This window comes from Berghia stephanieae, chromosome 4 (assembly GCF_034508935.2).
Source record: "Berghia stephanieae isolate SIO BIC M18660-M18661 chromosome 4, UCSD_Bste_1.3, whole genome shotgun sequence".
Lineage (NCBI taxonomy): Eukaryota > Metazoa > Mollusca > Gastropoda > Nudibranchia > Aeolidiidae > Berghia > Berghia stephanieae.
Window position 1 is genome coordinate 19,597,611 of NC_088363.1, and position 20,000 is coordinate 19,617,610.

At 33.4% G+C, this 20,000-nt stretch overlaps 1 protein-coding gene across 5 annotated transcripts in view; it reads right to left on the minus strand.

Moving 5' to 3' along the window:
- LOC144970180 (uncharacterized) overlaps positions 1-20,000 on the minus strand; it is a 62,324-nt gene that overhangs the window by 16,991 nt on the left and 25,333 nt on the right. For all 5 annotated transcript variants that reach the window (XM_078909551.1, XM_078909553.1, XM_078909552.1 and 2 more), the window contains exons 2-15: positions 18,722-19,041; positions 17,135-17,243; positions 16,386-16,502; positions 14,783-14,844; positions 13,149-13,334; positions 9,545-9,658; positions 8,207-8,287; positions 7,495-7,603; positions 6,266-6,330; positions 5,905-5,969; positions 4,688-4,839; positions 3,609-3,640; positions 2,823-2,922; positions 981-1,123 (exon numbers count right to left, since the gene is read on the minus strand). In XM_078909551.1, coding sequence (XP_078765677.1) covers positions 981-1,123; positions 2,823-2,922; positions 3,609-3,640; positions 4,688-4,839; positions 5,905-5,969; positions 6,266-6,330; positions 7,495-7,603; positions 8,207-8,287; positions 9,545-9,658; positions 13,149-13,334; positions 14,783-14,844; positions 16,386-16,502; positions 17,135-17,243; positions 18,722-19,041 — 1,655 coding nt within the window. The remainder of the gene's footprint in view (positions 1-980; positions 1,124-2,822; positions 2,923-3,608; positions 3,641-4,687; positions 4,840-5,904; positions 5,970-6,265; positions 6,331-7,494; positions 7,604-8,206; positions 8,288-9,544; positions 9,659-13,148; positions 13,335-14,782; positions 14,845-16,385; positions 16,503-17,134; positions 17,244-18,721; positions 19,042-20,000) is intronic.

Below are 20,000 nucleotides of genomic sequence, written 5' to 3' on the forward strand. Positions count from 1 at the left end.
GTTTTCGAGCTTAGGTCGTTGCAGGCCAGTCTGAGCTCAATTATTGAAAACCCCTTTTTCTATGCATTGTTTGATTAACAAACAAAGAACAACAACAAAAGATAAATAATTGTTAACTTATAGAATGGGAATAAAGAGAGGATTCCTTTGATGACATAGAATAAAAATCAAAGACTGAATTGAAAACAGCCATTGAGGTATCGGAAAAAATCTGGCTCTTTGTTTCTTTTCAAAAGATTTCTTCCAATTGGAAAAAAAAAAAAAAAACAAATGATATAAAAGTGAATAGAAAATTTAAAGCTTTTGAACTCATAAAATTGTGCATTTATAATATATGTTAAAAAATGTCATTGTTATGTAGATCAGGCACTGATGATGTGGTAATGCATTATCATTATGTTTGTTATTCACTTTAAAATAAGGTTGGAGTCTTAAGATTCTTCATTCGTTTTATAGTATTCATCAAAAGTTAACCAAACTTCTAACACAATCTTTTAAAATGTCACAGATCGAAGAGTTCGATAATTCTCATTTTTTAAAAATTGATACACATTGATAACTAATGGTTAGCTTTATGTACTTGATATTAAAACTAATAACTACATTAGTTAGATATAACTCTTATTCCTTTATCTCAGGGTTTGTTCCACTCAGTTTTGTTTGTAGAATAAACAAAATTCAAATCTTGAATATAGTTTAGAAGATTTTGTCTCATTAAACTTACATTCACACAACATGCATTTGTGCTTTAAAAAAATATGTAAATGAAGCAGACACGAGTAACTCTAGTATTTTTACTGGTAAAAAATTCTGGTTGTTGAGAAGTGAAAGAGAAAAAGTGTTGAGAAGTGAAAGAGAAAAAGAAAAAGAAATTTGGCTGTAAAAATAATTCCAACCCACGTTTGGTACTACACTATCCCTTTATCACAACATGCACAATATTTTTATTTGATTGACTGGCATCTCTGACAACGTCTTACCAAAGATTGTTCACATTGCTGACACACAAAACTTGATGAGTCGTTCTTGAATTGTACCTCTTTTAAAGTGCCGTCTATGGTCTCACAGCCCTGGCAACGAAGGCTGCCATAGATTTTGGAAAATATTGTTGGGGCAAACACACCTGGAATAAATAACATAAAATAATAGTTAAAAATACAAATAATGGATAATAATATTATAGTTCTCAGGGTATGGTAAAATATTGACTTTTAACACTAAAAAACCAGAAGAAATGACACATTTAGAATCCCAATTTTGTACACACTCGGATAAATAGTCTATACTCAAAATGTTCACTTGGTGTGCTTTATTCTTATACAAAGCAACTCCTTATGAACAAGAACCAATGTACTTGGGCCATCGTCTCAAATAGGTATTATATAGCGATGCTTTAGATGTTAAATATTGAATTTATGATAAAAATATAAGACTTGGGTAGAGTATTTTTTAAAAATGATTTGGAAAATGAAAATAAGTTATAGACTGACGTACACGACTATGTGGTTTTGTGGTATGACACTTGCTTCTGGTTCGGAAGGTCCTGGGTTCAAGCCTCGCTTAGTACATGGTTGAGTCCTTGGCAATGGCTCTTTACTCACATTATCTCACTGTACTTAGGTCTAAAATGAGTACATGGCCATTCACAACATTGTCTTTGTTGACAAAAAATTGTATCATCGCCTAACAGGAATGATGTCTAGTTCTACATGTTATGAGTTGTTGTTGGCTAAGAACACCTTGTAAAGCGGTTTGAGCATGTTTAGTGGATATTACACTTCATAAATGCTCTAGTTTTTTTCTGGCCATTTTAACTAATAAATCCCTTTTTGCCATGTGGTTCAAACTGACATAGAACCGTTTTGGGATGATGAGTCACATATGTATGATTCTCAGACATTCAATTTGATTGTGGGGAAAACAGTTTAAGGATTGTTTTTTAAAAATTATTTTCAAGTGAAAATAGCAAGGGCAAGTGCACCTATGTGGTCTTGTGGTATGACACTCGCAATCAGATCAGAAGGTCCTGGGTCCGAGCCTCGCTCGGCTCATAGTTGAGTCCTTGGAAAAGACTCTTTACTCACAGTCTGTCACCATACTCAGGTGTAAAATGAGCACCTGGCTGTTAACAGTGTTGTGTCTGTCTTAAAAAAAATGTAATATCGCCTAACAGGTCTTGTTCTACATGTTAAGTGTTGCTGTTGGCTAGGGACCCCTTGTACAGCGCTTTGAGGACGTTTAGTGAATATTGCGCTATAGAAATAGCTCAAGTTAAGTTTACAAAACCAAATAAAATTATATCCCTTAGCATTCTCAGGCATACTGCACATTCATGAACATTAGTTCTGTATATCAATTCCTCATTTATATAAATTCAAGCCTCAAAATATAAGAAAAAGTAAAATGTTTCATCTAATTATTATATTTGATATCATACAACAACTACATTGAGTTTATAATTCTCAGTGTATGTTCGTATCATCATCAATAGTTTCATTGAACTTTTGTACCCCACGACAGAGAGATGGCAAATAAAAAAAACAAATAACTATATTTATATCACAAAATGAACGTGTTTCTAACATTCTACTACGCCATGACTATTATGCCTCATACTGCTCTACCTCGAGCTGGTTCTGTGGACCAAAAATTCAATTTCATAAAGTAAAAATTAACTCTTAGGTAAATGATTATAATTGCAACTGGAGTACTAAAAATGAATAAATGAAATAAATAGTATATGAATAAATAAATAAATGAAAAATATAGAAAATAACTATTAAAAAAACCCCCAACTGATTAGCTGTTTTATAATTCCTCACCAACAACAGCCAAGAATAAGAACGAGGCACTAATGTTGGCAGATTTTGGGTTGAATTTCTGAGTACGAAACTTCAAACCTCCAATTACCATTGACATGCCCTGAAAAAAAAAAAGATATTTAAATATTCGTCATGATGTAAGAATTGGCATTTTATGATAATCTTTTTACCTTTCCTCCAAACGTAAAGATTCATTTTAAAAATAATAAAACCTAAATGTGATAAAAACCTGTTCATGTCAATACCTTTTCCAAACTATTGATTAAGCCTGAAACAAATTTCTGTCATAATTAAAAGGAAATCATAGAATTTTGATGATTTAACTTTTAAAATATCATTTAAAAAAACACATTTATCTTACTGTTCAAAACAATAAATGCATAAATAAAATAAGTAGCAAAAATAATCTTAAATTTAATCAACTATGTCATTTTATTTGAATAAATATAAATAAGGTACAGAAAGAACTCTTAACATCACTACAAATTTGAGCAAGAAATATCTTAAGGTAGATATTTTGGTCAGAAATAAAATGCATTTAATTATTAAAAGTTTAAAGTAAAAGAGAAAAGTCTATTAAAGGCTATCATTTTTGTGATCTTGCAGGATTAAAATGTCAAGAGGGTGACAATATCATTTATCTGACTCTGGTTACGAATGGTTCAACAGTTATTTCTGTAAATAAATGATTTAAATATGTGCGTGCATTTTATTTATTTAATTATTTTTTCGTTTCTTTTAGCTTTAAAAATGTTTGCTCTTGAAGAAAATTAAATCATAACTTACAGGGATGAAGAGAATGCTGCACAATATGGCGCCTGAAATAATAAATGGATACAAAAAAGATCATCATCGGAATATGATGATAATCATGCTCACATGTATACTCATAAATTAAACAATATATTCAAACGGATGGTCAATGCCTCTGGATCCAACCAAAGTCTTTTCCCATTTATTATGTCTTAAGGTGGTCATTGACCACCATCCAGCTATATCGAGAAGGAGAAAGCATAAAAATTAATTTCTGGAAGACTCAATGTGATTAATTCATTTAATTTTGCGCTATTATTCTCTGGATGATGATCCATCAAACTTATCATAGCTATTTCTAATGAAACGAATAATGTGCTTGTGAATGATTTTCAAGTGTTTAATGTAACTGCATTAAATATGTAAGCAAATGCTGAATGATATAACTCCATTACATTCATTAGAAATAATGAAAGCAAAATTTGCTATTCTTAATTGCCACTGTATATTACAAATTGCTGTTCTTCAATAAAGTTTAAATCCACATGGACGTCCTTACATGAGGTTACTTATGTGCATTCTTAGAGCTAAAAGTAACAGAAAGGAGTTCAACGATAAAATTTTAAAATATAGTCTGTTTTTCTATGACTTGACAAGAAATGTTTACAATTTCTAATTGTACCCAATTGTGTCACCAATAAAATATTGTAAAGAGATCAATCAGATAATAAACGAGTGCTATTGGTTGAAGAAGGGGAGTCTTAACTATAAACGCATTTCACGAGATGGTGTCTATTACAAAGTATATGATTATTGTTTTAATTCAAATTTTGTTTTTGTACGGGAGATGATGAGGGATGGCTTAAGCGAACTGCTGGGCGGAAAGAGTGGGGTGGGAGAGAGAGAGAGTGAGAGAGAGAGAGAGAGAGAGAGAGAGAGAGAGAGAGAGAGAGAGAGAGAGAGAGAGAGAGAGAGAGAGAGAGAGAGAGGGGGATGTTATGTCTTTGATCTAACTACAAAAACACAATCTAATATGCTCTCTGAAACATTATTGAAGAACATATTAAACATGGCAAGAGATTAAATTGATATTAATCAAAAGGTGTCTTTACCTGTTAAAGAAGACTTCACCAGCTCTTGATAACACTCTTGCCCAGACTGTCTTCCTTTGTTCAGCATAATCACAAATAATATAACCTCCACCGCTGACCCAAACGTTGCATTCAAAAATGCACCAACAGCAAAATTAGACTGAGCTGAAATGCTGTTTCAAAAAAATAGAAAGGAATGGTCGCGAGTTCTCAAACACAAGATAAATATTGCAGATGTCAGATTATATACCCTGATCGTTGAATCTCCATATCTAAGGAATTTTTTGAATCATAGTAAAAGGGCAATAAGACATTTGTGTTGGATCTTTTCCACTAATTGGTGGCATCACTAAACATAAGTGCATTTTAAAACTAAATTAGCATAATTCTATTTAAAATAAAACAAATCTATTTACAATTGAGTAAAGTGCTCTCCAAGTTGAGCTACTGAAACGCCCATTCATGAATAATGTAATTATAGAAGTTTGCAGAGGAGTAATGTTTGAAACAAATGAAAGAAAACCTTAAGACTTCTATAACCTTATAAAAATTGTAAAATAATTTTACAATAATTTATCTTTTCGTTTTGAACACTAAGACTAAAGAAAATTATAAGGTTATAGAAGTCTTAAGGTTTTCTTTCATTTGTTTCAAACATTACTCCTCTGCAAACTTCTATAATTACATTATTCATGAATGGGCGTTTCAGTAGCTCAACTTGGAGAGCACTTTACTCAATTGTAAATAGATTTGTTTCAAAGCCACGTAGAATCTTGGTTCCCCCCCCCCCCCCCCTTTACCCCTCTATCACCCAGCAGGAATAGATAGGCTTAGTCTTAGTATACTTGGATAACATAACAGCATCCTGTATCATAATGGTGCCCGATTCAAATGATAACAAGTAACTGTTATGGCCTGTTCGGTGCTCCATAAATCAGAATAAACGCTGGCTCCTTTGGCTTAATGATTGAAGGATTACCACCTGAACATATTATGTATGATGGTCGGACAAAAGGTGTCGAATGTCGCGATGTTGGAAAAAGGAAGACGATGTTAAAATAAATTGTAGTTAGTGTCCCTACTTAAGATGCTTTAAACAGTGAAACTGCATTTAAATTAGAAATGTTTGCTCTGTACAATTGAACAAATGTCAAGGATTCCAATTATTTTTCTCTCGATGTGGCAGGTTTTGGGGGTCAAGGCAAAATTAAAGATGAATCATCTATACAATTAATTACCTGGTAATGGCCATGCCAATATAGTACGTAAGAGGGATTATAGCAAGGACCCCCATGATGCATTTCTGTGAAAGAATATAGAATCATAATTATAAGGAGTTGTTACTTCTTTGAAAGAGAAAACGTAATGTTTGCACTGTTAAAAATGTATTTATGTCATGAAACACAAAAACAACAAATATACAAGCAAATACTGAAAAAAATAAACAATATATTAAATAACACATCAGTAAAGTGATTTATAATGGTTACTTCCTTTTTAAAAAAAATGACCATGACCATGTTTTAAACTCGAGGTTTTTCATTTAGCGTTGATTTGTTCCTATAAATTTTAATATAATTTGCATGACATGATACTCACGATGTAACCACTAATATCCACGGCGTATCCAATCACTATGGAAAGTACCACAAATATCAACAAATCTGAACAATAGTGTCAAGGGCAATTGTACGTAGCTACTTGTATCTTTTTTTTTTTTTGGAACAGGAAAAACAAAGGCACCAATAAACCTAATAATAATAATAATAATAAATAATAATAATAATAATAATAATAATAATAAAAATAATAATAATAATAATAATAATATATAATAATAATAATAATAATAATAATAATAATAATAATAATATAATAATAGCAATAAATAATAATAATAATATAATAATAATAATAATAATAATAATAATAATAATAATAATAATATAATAATAATAATAATAATAATAATAATAATAATAATAAAAAAAAAAATAATAATAATAATAACAACAGTAGTAGCGGTAGTAATACCAGTAGTAGTAGTAGTAGTAGTAGTAGTAGTAGTAGTAGTAGTAGTAGTAGTAGTAGTAGTAGAAGTAGAAGTAGCAGTAGTAGTAGTAGTAGTAGTAGTAGTAGTAGTATTAGTAATAGCAGTTCACATCTTTTGGTGGATGACTTATCACTTATAAGCTTGGCATCTCTACCAGAATGAACTGTCAAGAATGATATAGAAGCAAATTGTGTTTACAACTGTTAGTCCATGTTGACACATTATCTTATTAAATAAAGTTTATCCTTTTTTATATTCTGTACAAATTATTTAAAGGTTGAACGAAGTATGTATTAATGTCTGAAAATAATGTTCTATAGGTTGGCATTGTATGAATTAGTGATTGAAGTGTGAAGTATACGTGCCATATATTGATTATTTCTTAAATCATTGATTTCAAGAACACCAAATTAGTGATGAGACATAGCTAATAATAAAACTACAGTTACACTTAAAGTTACATATTTGCAAAAATGCCATGTAAAAGGTGTTAATCAGTATTCGGAATTTTTAAAATTTTTATTTACTGCTTGTGCCATATCTGTATATATGACACTACAGAGTCATTATAATTTTATACAAAATCATGGCAGTACTTATGTAAATTGACATCTTAATGATATTGTATCAGTAGTATATATATATATATATATATATATATATATATATATATATATATATATATATATATATATATATATATATATATATATATATATATTATATATATATGAAATGTTCGGTCTAAGTATCAAGTAATCCAACAAAAGGATACTAGCCAGGATAATGTTGACACCATCCACTGTGTACTTGTAATAATAGACATTGATGCTTTGATGCGTGTACATAATAATCTCACTGTGCCCTTTCTGCTTGTATCCATCCTATTGGAGAATATATTGCCAAATAGAATGATTAAATGAAGCCTATTTGTAAATTTTAAAACTACTATAAGAATACATTTGTATTATCATACTCACATTTTTTATTGATACATGCGTGCAACCTTGATACTCATCGGGTCAAACCTAACAACACACAGAACTATGTGTAACAATGAACGTTTATAGTCTGATAGAGATATTTAGTGAAAACCAAACATCCAACTGGTGTTCTAAAAACAATAACAAAGAGCTGAGCAAGGATAAATGTCATTCACTCTGAACATACTGTAAAATGGAATACTCTCCTCACTGGTCGTAGATCTAAAAGCAACTATAATGAGGTTGCAAAAATGAGTAAAACTCAGAGTATCATTTTAAAAAATTGAAATATATTTTTGCAAAAATAAATTAAGGGGGGAAAAGCATACAAAACAAAACAAATGCAAATAAATGAAATGAAATAAACGCTTAACACTTTTTTTTATTTTAAATAGAAATTCAATCAACAAGTCTAGTCATTCAAATGCTCAATTGTGTAATTTTCCAAAATGCCAGAGTGCCTGTTGTATAGCAAATGTTTTACTATCTAAAACGACATTTTACCTTGTTATGAACCCCTGAGTCTCCTATTCTCATTTCACTGGGATGAAGAAACAGGATTTTTGTTATTGTCTTCCCATTCAACTGTAACATAAAATAGAATGCATCTCAAAAGGATGTGTAACAGAAAAATTGTAAGGTGACAGGTGTAAATGCAGCTGAGTGGTCTTGTGGTATGACACTCGCTTTCAGATCAAAAGGTCCTGGGCTCGAGCCCTGCTCTGAGCGGTGCATTCTTGAATTCTAGGAAAAGCCTCTTTACTCACATTCTCTCGCCATAGTCAAGTGCAAAATGAGTAAAATAACAGCGTTGTCTCTGTCTAAAAAAAAAATGTATTACCGCCCAACAGGCATTATGCCTCGTCCTACATATTAAGTGTTACACTTGGATAGGGGCCCTCTTGTAAAGTGCTTTGAACATGTTAAGTGGATATTGCGCTATATAAAGCTCAAGTTAAATATGAATTTCAACATTAGAAGAGTGAGCATTTAATAAAATTGCATGTTTGACTAGTCAAAAGGGTTTAACGTTATATCGAGGTGACTAGAAAAAAAATATTACATTTTACAAATAAAGCTGAATAAAAATAAAATAAATATGACACGCTTCATGTGTAGGAATTAAAAGAAAAGTGTGGCTTTTCTAAAATAATGGTGAATGTATCAAACTACAGAAATATACTTTATCTCAAATTAGGTTGAGTATAAACAATTGAAAAATAATAGGTAAAAAATGTAGGAATTTAAATATATCTCTTTTAAATCATTAAAAAAAAATAATAGGCTGGTAAAAATATCTAAAAGGTTATATATCATTTCAAAAGCAGGAATTTATTTTAAAATCCCTCTTCCCATGCAAAAGACTAAATTTAAAAACTACTATAGGCTAATGTAAAATATACAAAAAAGAGTGCTTCCATTAAGATTACATCCTCTGATCATTTGGGCCTATATAATATAGTAAATCATTTTCAGTTAGTTCTTCCCTTGATGAGTGATTCTAACATAGGCAACTTGCTCCAATCCAATGGTATTATCTATTTACTACTAACTAATAATAACATCGATTAAAAATGTGACCCAACGCCTACATAAAGTATTATGTTGAAATGGTTTAAATGCATAAAACTAAATTTAAATGTTTTTAAAAAATGAAACATAGGTCTATTTTATACGGTATATTATACACAATGGATGATGTTTTATAAAGTGGAAAAACCCCTCAATGTCATACTTCAAGTCATTCTAAATTTAATATTACTTATGGTGTTTTTGGTTGACCCCAACATAATAGCGGTTTAAGATGGTATATATACAAATATACATAGGACCATTTCTCACCTTGGCTATTGGGATTGAAATAACAAAAAACCAACAGATAGCAAACACGGCAGAATGGACGATGACCAAGATGGGCAACCCTAAAACCACCCAAATCCAAGATGACGGTCTGCCCTGAAAATAAGAAATGGATTGAAATGCATGGTGTGAGCTAGGAGAGTGCAGTTCATAGATTTGCATTATTATCCAACTTAAATCCAATAAGAAAAATTTATTTTTCTTTTTCTACTAGGTTCATATATATTCTTCTTCTTCTAGGTTCCATGCCTGGTCCAGGCTTCGGATACTGCATGAATTATCTCTCTCCATTCCTCCCTGTCTCTTGCTTTTTCAAACAGCTCTTGGATTGTTAGGTTGGTGAAGCCCTTCAGTTGGTCTATGAGTGTTTTTCTTTGTCTCCCCCGGGCGCGTTTACCAGGTATTTTTCCACAACTTGCCAGGTATTCCTTCTTATCTTTCCTTACTATGTGTCCGAAAAAGGATAGTTGTCGATCCACTATTAAGGGCATTAGTTTCCTTTGTTGGTATGTTTGTTTTAGCACTTCTTCGTTCGTTTTGTGTGCAGTATACGATATTCTCTGCATCCTTCTCAAGCACCACATTTCAAAAGCTTCAATGTTCTTTTGTGTTTCTGCATTTGTAGTCCAGCTTTCGCATCCGTATAACAAGATTGGCCACACGTAGCACTTCAAGACTCGGAATCTAATCCCGAACGACATCTGTTTGTTTTTCAAAATGTTTCCCAGGTCCATGAAGGCCTGTTTGGCTTGAGTTATTCTTGCTCGTATGTCTCGGTTACATCTTCCATCTGTTGTCACTATTGAACCTAGGTACTTAAAACTTTCTACGTTGGTAAGTTGCTCGCCGTGAATCGTTATATTGCAGGTGTTGTTGTTTTCGGGGTTTTTCTGTATTACCATGCATTCCGTTTTGGTGATATTCACTTCCATTCCCTTGGCTTCACTATCTACTACCACTTTGTCAACAATCTTTTGAAGTTGGATTTCTGATGTTGCAATGAGTACCGTATCGTCTGCGTATCTTATATTATTTATGTTGTGACCTCCCACTTTTATTCCCTCCATATTATTTATGCCCCTCATGATTGTTTCTTGGTATAGATTAAACAGATCTGGTGAGGCAACACACCCTTGACGGACTCCTTTCTTAATAGGAATGGAATTTCCTGTAGAGTTTCCGATTTTGATAGATGCCTGCTGGGTGTAGTATAATGTTTGCATGAGTCTGAGGTCTTTCTCATCAGCGCCAATGGAGTGCAGTTGTTTTAGTATTTCTTCGTGGCGTACTCTATCAAAAGCTTTTTTGTAGTCGACAAAACAGAGGTATAGTGGGGTCTGAACCTGTATAGCTCTTTCACTTAAAACACGGAGGAGGTATATTGCGTTCCTTGTCCCTCTGTCAGGTTGGAATCCATATTGTTCTTCTGCGATTTCGGGGTTAATCTTATTCCTTAGCCTGTTGATAATTATACGCAACAGTATTTTGTTGATGTGGCTTATTAAACTTATAGTTCTAAAATTTTCGCATCTGACTGCACCTGCTTTCTTTGGTATTGCTATGAAAATAGAGTTACAGAGATCTTCTGGAATTTTCCCAGTATTGTATATATTGTTGAATAATATGTGAAGTTCATCAATTGCTAGATCTCCTAGGCTTTTTAATACCTCTACAGATATTTCATCAGGGCCTGTTGCTTTACCATCCCTCATTCGTTCCATGGCATGTTCAATTTCACTTTTGGTGATGTTTGGACCGCTTAATGGTTCTTTGAATTTCAGTGGTGGTTCATTTCTATTTGGATCATTGTACAGTTCGCCTATGTATTCTACCCATCGGCTTTCTATATGTTGTTCTTCAAATAGCAGATCCCCTTGTTTGTTTTGGATACAACTTCCTGCTGCTTTGCTTTTCCTTTTCCCTGATAGTTCTTTTATTCTTTGGTGAGCTTGTTGGGGGATGGGTTTGTATTCTCTTTCGATTTCGCAGCATTTCCAGTCTAGATAGTTCTCGTGTGCCTCGATGCATTTGGATTTAATGTGGTTGTTCAATGTTTGGTATTCTGCAGACCCTCTGTTGCATTTTCGTCTTTCTTCAAATAGGTTTAGAATTTCATTTGTCATCCATTCCTTTTTGCTGTTTATTTGAGCTATTGGTAAATGTTTTTCTGCAGTTGCTTTGACACACTTTTGGAATATATCAAATTGTTTTTCACATTTTTCGTTATCAGGTTCACTTTGGCTTTGTATCATGAGTGCATTTTCAAATTCTTCTCTCATTTTTGTTTGTATGCCATTGTCTTTGCATAACCTGTAATCCCTCTTTATTCTACCAGCTGTTCTCTGAATAGCTTTAAACTTTATCCTTACTGTACAAACAACTGGGACATGGTCACTGTCTACATCGGCGCCTGGGTAGGTTTTGCAATTTAATATGCCATTTCTGAATCTTGATGATACTGCTATAAAGTCTATCTGGTTCCTTGCTCTGTCCCCTGGTGATTGCCATGTCCAGGTTCTTCTTGGGTGTTGTTGAAACCAGGTGTTTGAAATCATTAATTTATTTGTTCTACACCAATCTGCCCAGATGTTTCCTCGTTCATTTCTGTCTCCGAGTCCATGTGGTCCGATTATGTCACCATCTCTGCCTCTGCCAATCTTAGCATTTAGGTCCCCCATTACCATAAGGACTTCTTGTGATTTACACATTCGTTTTGCTTTGTCTAGTGAATGGTAAAACTCTGTCATATCTGCATCTGTCGCCTCTTCTGTTGGTGCATAAACTTGAATAATATTGGTGTCAACTACAGGTCCTCTTAGCTTAACCAGCAAAACTCTGTCTGAGATTGCTACGTGCCCTTTGTAAAATTTGGTTGATTTTTGGTCTAAGATCATCCCTACTCCTTTTTGGAAAGAGGTTCCACCACTCCATATGATCTTATATGTCGTGTTGTTTTCTTGTTTTGACATGGTTCCCTGCTCTTTCCATCTCATCTCTGCCAGGCCAAGAATATTTATTTGGAGCCGTTTCATTTCTTTTAGAATGTTGTTTAGTTTTCCTTTTTGGGCACAGGTCCTGACATTCCATGTCCCAATTTTGGTTTTGTCACATTTGTTAAATTTATTTCGCCTAGTAACTGGCTGACGGTTCGGTGTGACCTGACGAACATCACGCTCCCAACCGAGCGAGGCAGCAGTCTTCCGTGAAAACATGCTCCCCTTTACGCTGTCACCGTTTGACTTTTTGGACTTATTCATGCAGTTAACTCGGCAAAGTTACAAGAATGGTTTGCCATTGCCTATTCTTGTCGCCCTCTGCAGTTGGCCAGCTTGACCTGTTACCGTTCGACACCACGAGGAGGTTGCAGTAGGGCTTGATGATGATCTATCTTTGCAGACTTGGCATCATCCATTTGTCGAACTCATATATATATATATATATATATATCAAATATGCGTTTACTACTCTCTCTCTCTCTCTCTCTCTCTCTCTCTCTCTCTCTCTCTCTCTCTCTCTCTCTCTCTCTCTCTATCTATCTATCTATATCTCCCCCTCTCTCTCTCAGTGTCATTTCATTTCCACTTACCCAAAACTGGCAACACTTTCCTTCTCCTTCATCACAGGAGAAAGTGTTAGAATGAGTCACTGAGTTCATTAAAGCCACCGTCTCCGCACTGCTTTCTGGATATACGAGAGTGCCATTCCCTGCACTGGCTATAGCTTCAGAGGAAGTTGATTTCTGGCTAAAATATGTCACTCGATATGGCTTCAACTGAAATTCAAGAAGGGATAAAATTGCATTATCTTGTATTTTCATACACTATTAAATATATAAATGAGACTGACAAAGATATCTCACACTACAATCATAATAACTAGACATAAGAGTTGACCATTAAATCTTATTTCATCCATCAATTTCTTTTTGTGCACATTATTTCAATCTATACATCTTCAAATACTAGTGTTGCTTTAATATCAAAATAGTTTTATTTAGTTTCCACCACCCCTCATCCCGAGTGGATATTCTCCCATTTGTTTTGATCGAAGTTTTAACATCTTAATTGTTTTTGTGGTTGTTTGAAGAAGGGTTTTGGACCGGAAACATTCTGAGTTAAGTATCTTATTCTTCTTTGAAAATGTTCTATTCCTTTTTGGTTATATAATTGTTATAAGCCACAACTCCTAATAGCCTATTATTCACTTCAAGATGAGACTGGGGCAACTACTTTATTGTGCTGATGATGGCAAATTAGACTTGATCACACTCCCCTTTTATTCTACCCCTCCCATAAATAGTTATGTGCAATGATATCATGTTTAGGATAATTATTTATGACGTCAGATTATCATGCGTTAAAAAATCACTAAAATTAGATTCTTTAATAAAAGAAGCATCATTTAAACATTTTATAATGTGTCTTTTATTCAAAGATAATGAAATTGGATTTGATGGAGTGGTAGAATAAAAGGGGTTTCTTACACTCTTGCATTTTGAAATTCAAACTTTGTTCCCAAGACCCACTAGCAAGCTCAGGCAGCAGTTGGGAACATGTACTGAATTCCAAAAATCAAGAGAATAAAAATCGTATATTCTTCCTTAGATCTTATTTTGTTTTTGTGTCTGGTTCATGCTGAAGCGATAAAAAATGATGATAAATTCAGTCCATGTGGAATAAAGTAAATTTTCAAACTTATAAAAATCATAATTTTGTCTTGGTGTAAATGATTCAACTTTTCATTATATGATTGAACCATGAAAGTTAAATTAATCTGGTGTTTTTAAATAGAAAATCAATGAATTTTCTTGATTTTCATTGACAGTAAAAATGGATAAAGTGAATTGATTGTCATAATTGTTTTACGTTTTCATGTAACTTCCATATGGTAGAGAAAATGAGTGATGTAGCTACAGGGAATTCTACCCTATCTAGCCCCCCTTCCAATATTGGTATCTAAACTGTGAAGAAGATTCTAAGTGAAGTTGAGGCTTAATTAACAGTAACATTAATTTACATTAGAGATAAAACAATACCAACAATTGCTAAATGGCTCTCATACCTGACCTTATAAAAAAGAAAAGAAAACAATTTTCACTCAATAAACGGTTTTCATATATCAAGGTAGAATCTGAACCCATGGACTTTTTTAAAGCTCAATGTGGTCCGGGCAAATACCCATCACATACCAGAAACCAAAACAATCAGACACTTGTCATACCTGATGTACAAATTTTCCAAAAGGCCAGAAGAAATATGCAGCAAGCTTCCAGCAAAATATGACTGAAAGAGAGATAGAGAGTTGAATGGAATTGAGAGGAATTAGAGTTATAAGAATATACAATTTCTTTTTATCTCCATCTAGTATAGTTGTCTGTTTTAATGAACGTGACAAGTGAGTCAAATCAAAATTTATGATTCAAGAGTTGAATAAAATATGAGCTCAATTTTTATTGTCCTAACTGATGCCATGCGTTTCGGTAAAATACTCACAGCAACTGCCCGCCAAATTTAATGTATCAACAAACTGAGTTTAATCTTATAAGTCGTGGTCTGATTGGTATAATTTACTGAGAACTAATCACTAACACTAACACCATCACGCTGTCTAATCAACCTCATAATATATGCACACCATTTTCATGTCAATTGTACACACCATGCAAAATTGGGTAACGAATGGTCCAGTGGTTTCGGAGCATTAGTGTTACTAAAATTCTAATTTTCCAAACAAATCATAAGATAATTATTAAAAAGAAATATCAAATTATAAAAGTCATAAGCATTACTCTAAAACTAAAAGGATATACTGATTGAGTTTTGCATGACAAACCAATGTTTTATGCTCTTACATGGACATGATAAACTTCTCTTTTATTTAATCAATGAGCATCATTACTCATTTACATTAGTAGACTTAATATATTATTGCAGGTTTGTTTTTAGGATTTCTTTTGTGCTTTCGACATATGATTTCAGGGCAAACAAAAATGATACTAAGATGATAAAATCGTTTTAAAATTTAGATAGAGTTATCAAGCACCTAGGATGACGAAGACTAGTCGTAGTTTGTCTGAAACCATCTAAATCTTACTGGCATTGCAACAGGAGGGATACACGCAATTGGTTACAAAATAAACAGTCCTTCAGAGCGATGTGGCCCATGGAGCCAATGTGTGAAACTTCATACTTTGATATAGCCAATTCCAAAAGGGAGCTGGACGACAATGCGTCAAGTGATATCTATACTTGCATTGGGGGTCTCAATAGCTCAGTTGGTAGAGCACACTTCGTGTGCAAAGGGACTGAGATTGATCCCTGGTGCAGTGGAGATTTTTTTTTCTTCTGATCCCCTTGTCTACCAGGCAGTGAATGGGTAGTTGGGTTTGTTAGATCTGGTGGAAAGTACTTTGCTATAGACTAGTGCCTTATCCAAAGGATAGCAAGCAATTGCTATGGTCCATTTCACACTATAGAAACCGGGATAAACTCCGGCTCCATGGGCCCAATGGCTCTGAATGACTGCTTTATATACTTGCACTGAAATCTCTTGCCTCGCATGTCAAGGGGCATGAGTAAATCATGGACTGTGTATTGTCTAGCTTATAATTTTGCCTTAGATGTCTTCTGTTATGACAAAATTAGTGCCTGGTTAAGATATCTCTAAGCTAAAATATTCACTGTGTTATTGGCTCCACTGGATGGCAGGCAGAAACATTTAAACCGGGACTCGCTAAAAAATAAATACATTTGCTTTTGTCTTTTTTCTCTTCATAAAATATACCCCAAAACTTTTAATACCACATGAATGCTGCATAACTCACCATAGGGTAATCCAATGAAAGATATGGCCATTATAAGGCCTAATAGTCCGTAGAGAAGGCACAACCACCAGCCAAATATAACTGTGTATAGTATATTGGAAGGACGGATGGTACTGACTGGAAGATAATTTTTCAAAAATACCAACGAGTTATAATGTTTTATCAATCCACTTAGACCTTGATTACACAATGAAAATGATGATTGTGATGGCGATTGTCATCATGATGTAATGATGATGATAATACCAATAATATTAATGATAATAATAACAACAACAACATCAACAACAATAACAACAAAAATACTACTACTACTACTACTACTACTACTACTACTACTACTACTACTACTACTACTACTACTACTACTACTACTACTAATAATAATAATAATAATAATAATAATAATAATAATAATAATTCACATCAAAGCAACCCTTTTGGTGACGCAAATTGCAAGACTTTGAGTGTGCCCCATAAATACATTACTAAAAATCAGATCAATCACAGATAAATATTTCTCTGTCGTGAATCAAGTTTTTTTTAGTAATGTATTTATGTTTTTTTGAGTTTTTTTTGTTTTGTTATTATAGGCTGAAGAAGTGTTTTGATCCCCAAACGTTTCGTGTTTTGGTATTTTATTTGAAGCTGTTATATTCATTTTTGTTTATTACTTTTTACAGTTCACGGCTTTTAGCAGCCTAGTATCACATTGACCTGTCATAGGTTATATATGTTGTTTACACTACCTTTCACATCTTTTACCCGGTCCATGTCCGAGTAAAGGTCTTGTACAATTTCTGACCTCGTGCCAATGGGCCTGGATGTCACATGGCTTTTCCATTTTTTCAAACCAAACTAAAGAATGAAAGGTAAAAAAAAATATTTTTTTTTAAAAAATTACTGAATTGGTCTTTGCCTCCTGTGGTCATACCATTGTAAGATGATGGACATTTAAAAATTCATAGTTTGAAGTAGATAAAAATAGAAGTCGCTATTGTTCACTTTATAGATCAAAAATTTACCCTCCTAAGGGTTAGAATAACATTCCCAAATCCTCCAAACTATGCACTCTGACGTCAACTTTCATTTTCAATAAGTTTTAATGACGCAGAGATTCTCGTGCACTTCTGACATCGGAACCAACATTTCCTAATTCTACAAATTTTTCGTAGTAGCATCAATAGCCAAGTCTGGACACAGGGTTTTGTGTGATTGATGTAACTGTAAATCATTGAGTTTTTAAAAGAAAAAATAACATTGTCATAAATCTCTTCAGAATCACCATTATAAATAACAAAAATAGGTTGGTTCTATAAAAAGGTGCTTCAAACCAGATTATTCTATGTACAATGATTGGGAAATCCAGAAATCCATAACCCAAGATTGCAACATTCACAATAATATCAATTTCAATTTAAAACTTGAAGCATGACATTAAAAAGAAAATCAGAAAAAAAAAAAAAAAACACACACACACACACACACACACACACACACACACAATACGTTTACGGAAATTACCTAGAGCAACGATTTTTCTAAGACTTTTATGACTTTTTTTCCACCACTACGAAAAAAAAAAAAGGGATTGTAACGCGCCCCCCATGACAACGCTTAAATTATGAGGTTTCAAAATTATATCATTTCTTTCCCCTTTTCTGTTACATCACAATCAAAATTAGGAAATTTACACTGGGCTTTTGAAATAAATTGAAACCAAGTAATTTTCACTTTCTGTTTTATTACCTGTTTATAATTTCTTGAAGAATTACGAAATTTTAACATTTCAAGTAGTCTATGTTTGTATTATTGCAATATGTGACAACCGTCTTAAAAATGATTTAGGTCGGGGTGAACCTGATGCATATAATTGAATTGTTAATCTTTTCATATATCCGTAAAATGTGAGTAAAAATATATGCCTTCATTGAGGGCAAGAATTATTATTGATCAAACTTTCAAAATCTTAATTATCCGATTCTGATGTTTTTGAGTTTATGCTCAATTTTCTTCAACTGGCTTATTCCGAAATTAGACCAGATTGATGTGGAATTCATATATTATGTGACCCATCGTCTCAAAACGGTATTATGTTGGGATGAACTAGATGCCAAAAATTCAATTCATAGGTATGAAGGTGAAACTTTGGGTTCCTTTCTTTTCATCATGGTCGCGAATAAATGCAATTTCTGTCATTGCACATAGCTTCAATTTCGTAATTTTCATTATTCCATTTATCTATCCATTCACTTTTCCGGGGTTAGGTTCTTCCCGATTTAATATCATTTTCAGACGATTGGTCACAGTGACCGGTCTGCATCCCAATCACCCACCTTATAGTTGTTCTCAATTCTGTGAGCTTCTATAGAATTCTCAGCAATGATCACGTAACTGCTCTCGAAATCCGTGATTTTGTCCTCGTTACCAACACTCCTCGTCCCGGTGCTCATATCCCGACCCCTTGACCTCACGACAGTGTTGGGCAGCTCTGGGATCGGAGTCTCATCTGTCCCTATATGAATGGCTGAGTGGCTGCGACGTGTCTTTGGCGAAGGTGTTGGGGCTGGTGATTCTTGTGGCGTAGGTATCTCCTGGCTAACTTCAACATCTGTAGTCCCATACATTGTGTCACTCTGTAGGTTGTCTGATTGACCTAAACAAAATAAAGAAAGAAATTTTGTTTTAATTAGGGAGTAGAAGGCAAGCTCAAAGAAGCATTAATTACATTTTTTTTAAAAAAAGAAAAGATGTGGATCATTTTAACTCACTCAATCCTAGAGATTTTTGCTACTTTTCAAAATTGAATAAAAATATATTTAAAATGAGCATGAACATAGATAGTTTTATTCAACTACCATTAACATGTAAAAACTAAAACCATTAACTTTGATACTACGCCTATAATTTGTCTTAGAAAAATGTAATAAATAGGCATGGGGTAAAAGTAACATCGGGTAAACTACGGAAATAGTCGTTGTTAGGGTTGAGTGAGTTAAACAATTGATCTATTTTAATTCAAAGGTTGTTTGGGCAAAATCTTGGAATACGGTTGTGTTATTGTACAGCAGAATATGTCATGGGTTTCACAATTATGACCCACTGTCTAAAACGGTCAACTGTCGGGGTAGATTAGACTAACAGTGGAGTTTATATTCTTAATGTATAAAATTTGGATTACGTTTAAATGTTATATGATACAAATCTGAAAAACGTGTGCAAGGCTCAGCTAGATAGGAACATATAAAAAAAAATTTAAAAAATAAAAACAACCACATTTCAAAAATCAGTTTTCTTTGACTGTGAGGATCGAACCTCAGACCTCATGCTTGTATTGTTTCTTTCTTTCTTTGTCTGGTATTGTTTCATACACAGTTTTTTTTTTCAGATCTTTATCTCGCACCAGTGCCTGCTCCTTAATGTGTCACTGTGCTATGTCGTGGACAAAAGATAAAGTTTCTTAAAGTTAAAGTAACCAAAACTAAAATATGACAGTACTGGTCATTTTCACTTTAAAATCACCTTTGGAACCCGGTCCACCCGACGACAGGATACTGAATAAATACAATGGGTCACTGTTCAGTGACTCTATCATAATGGGCGATAACTCAAGCA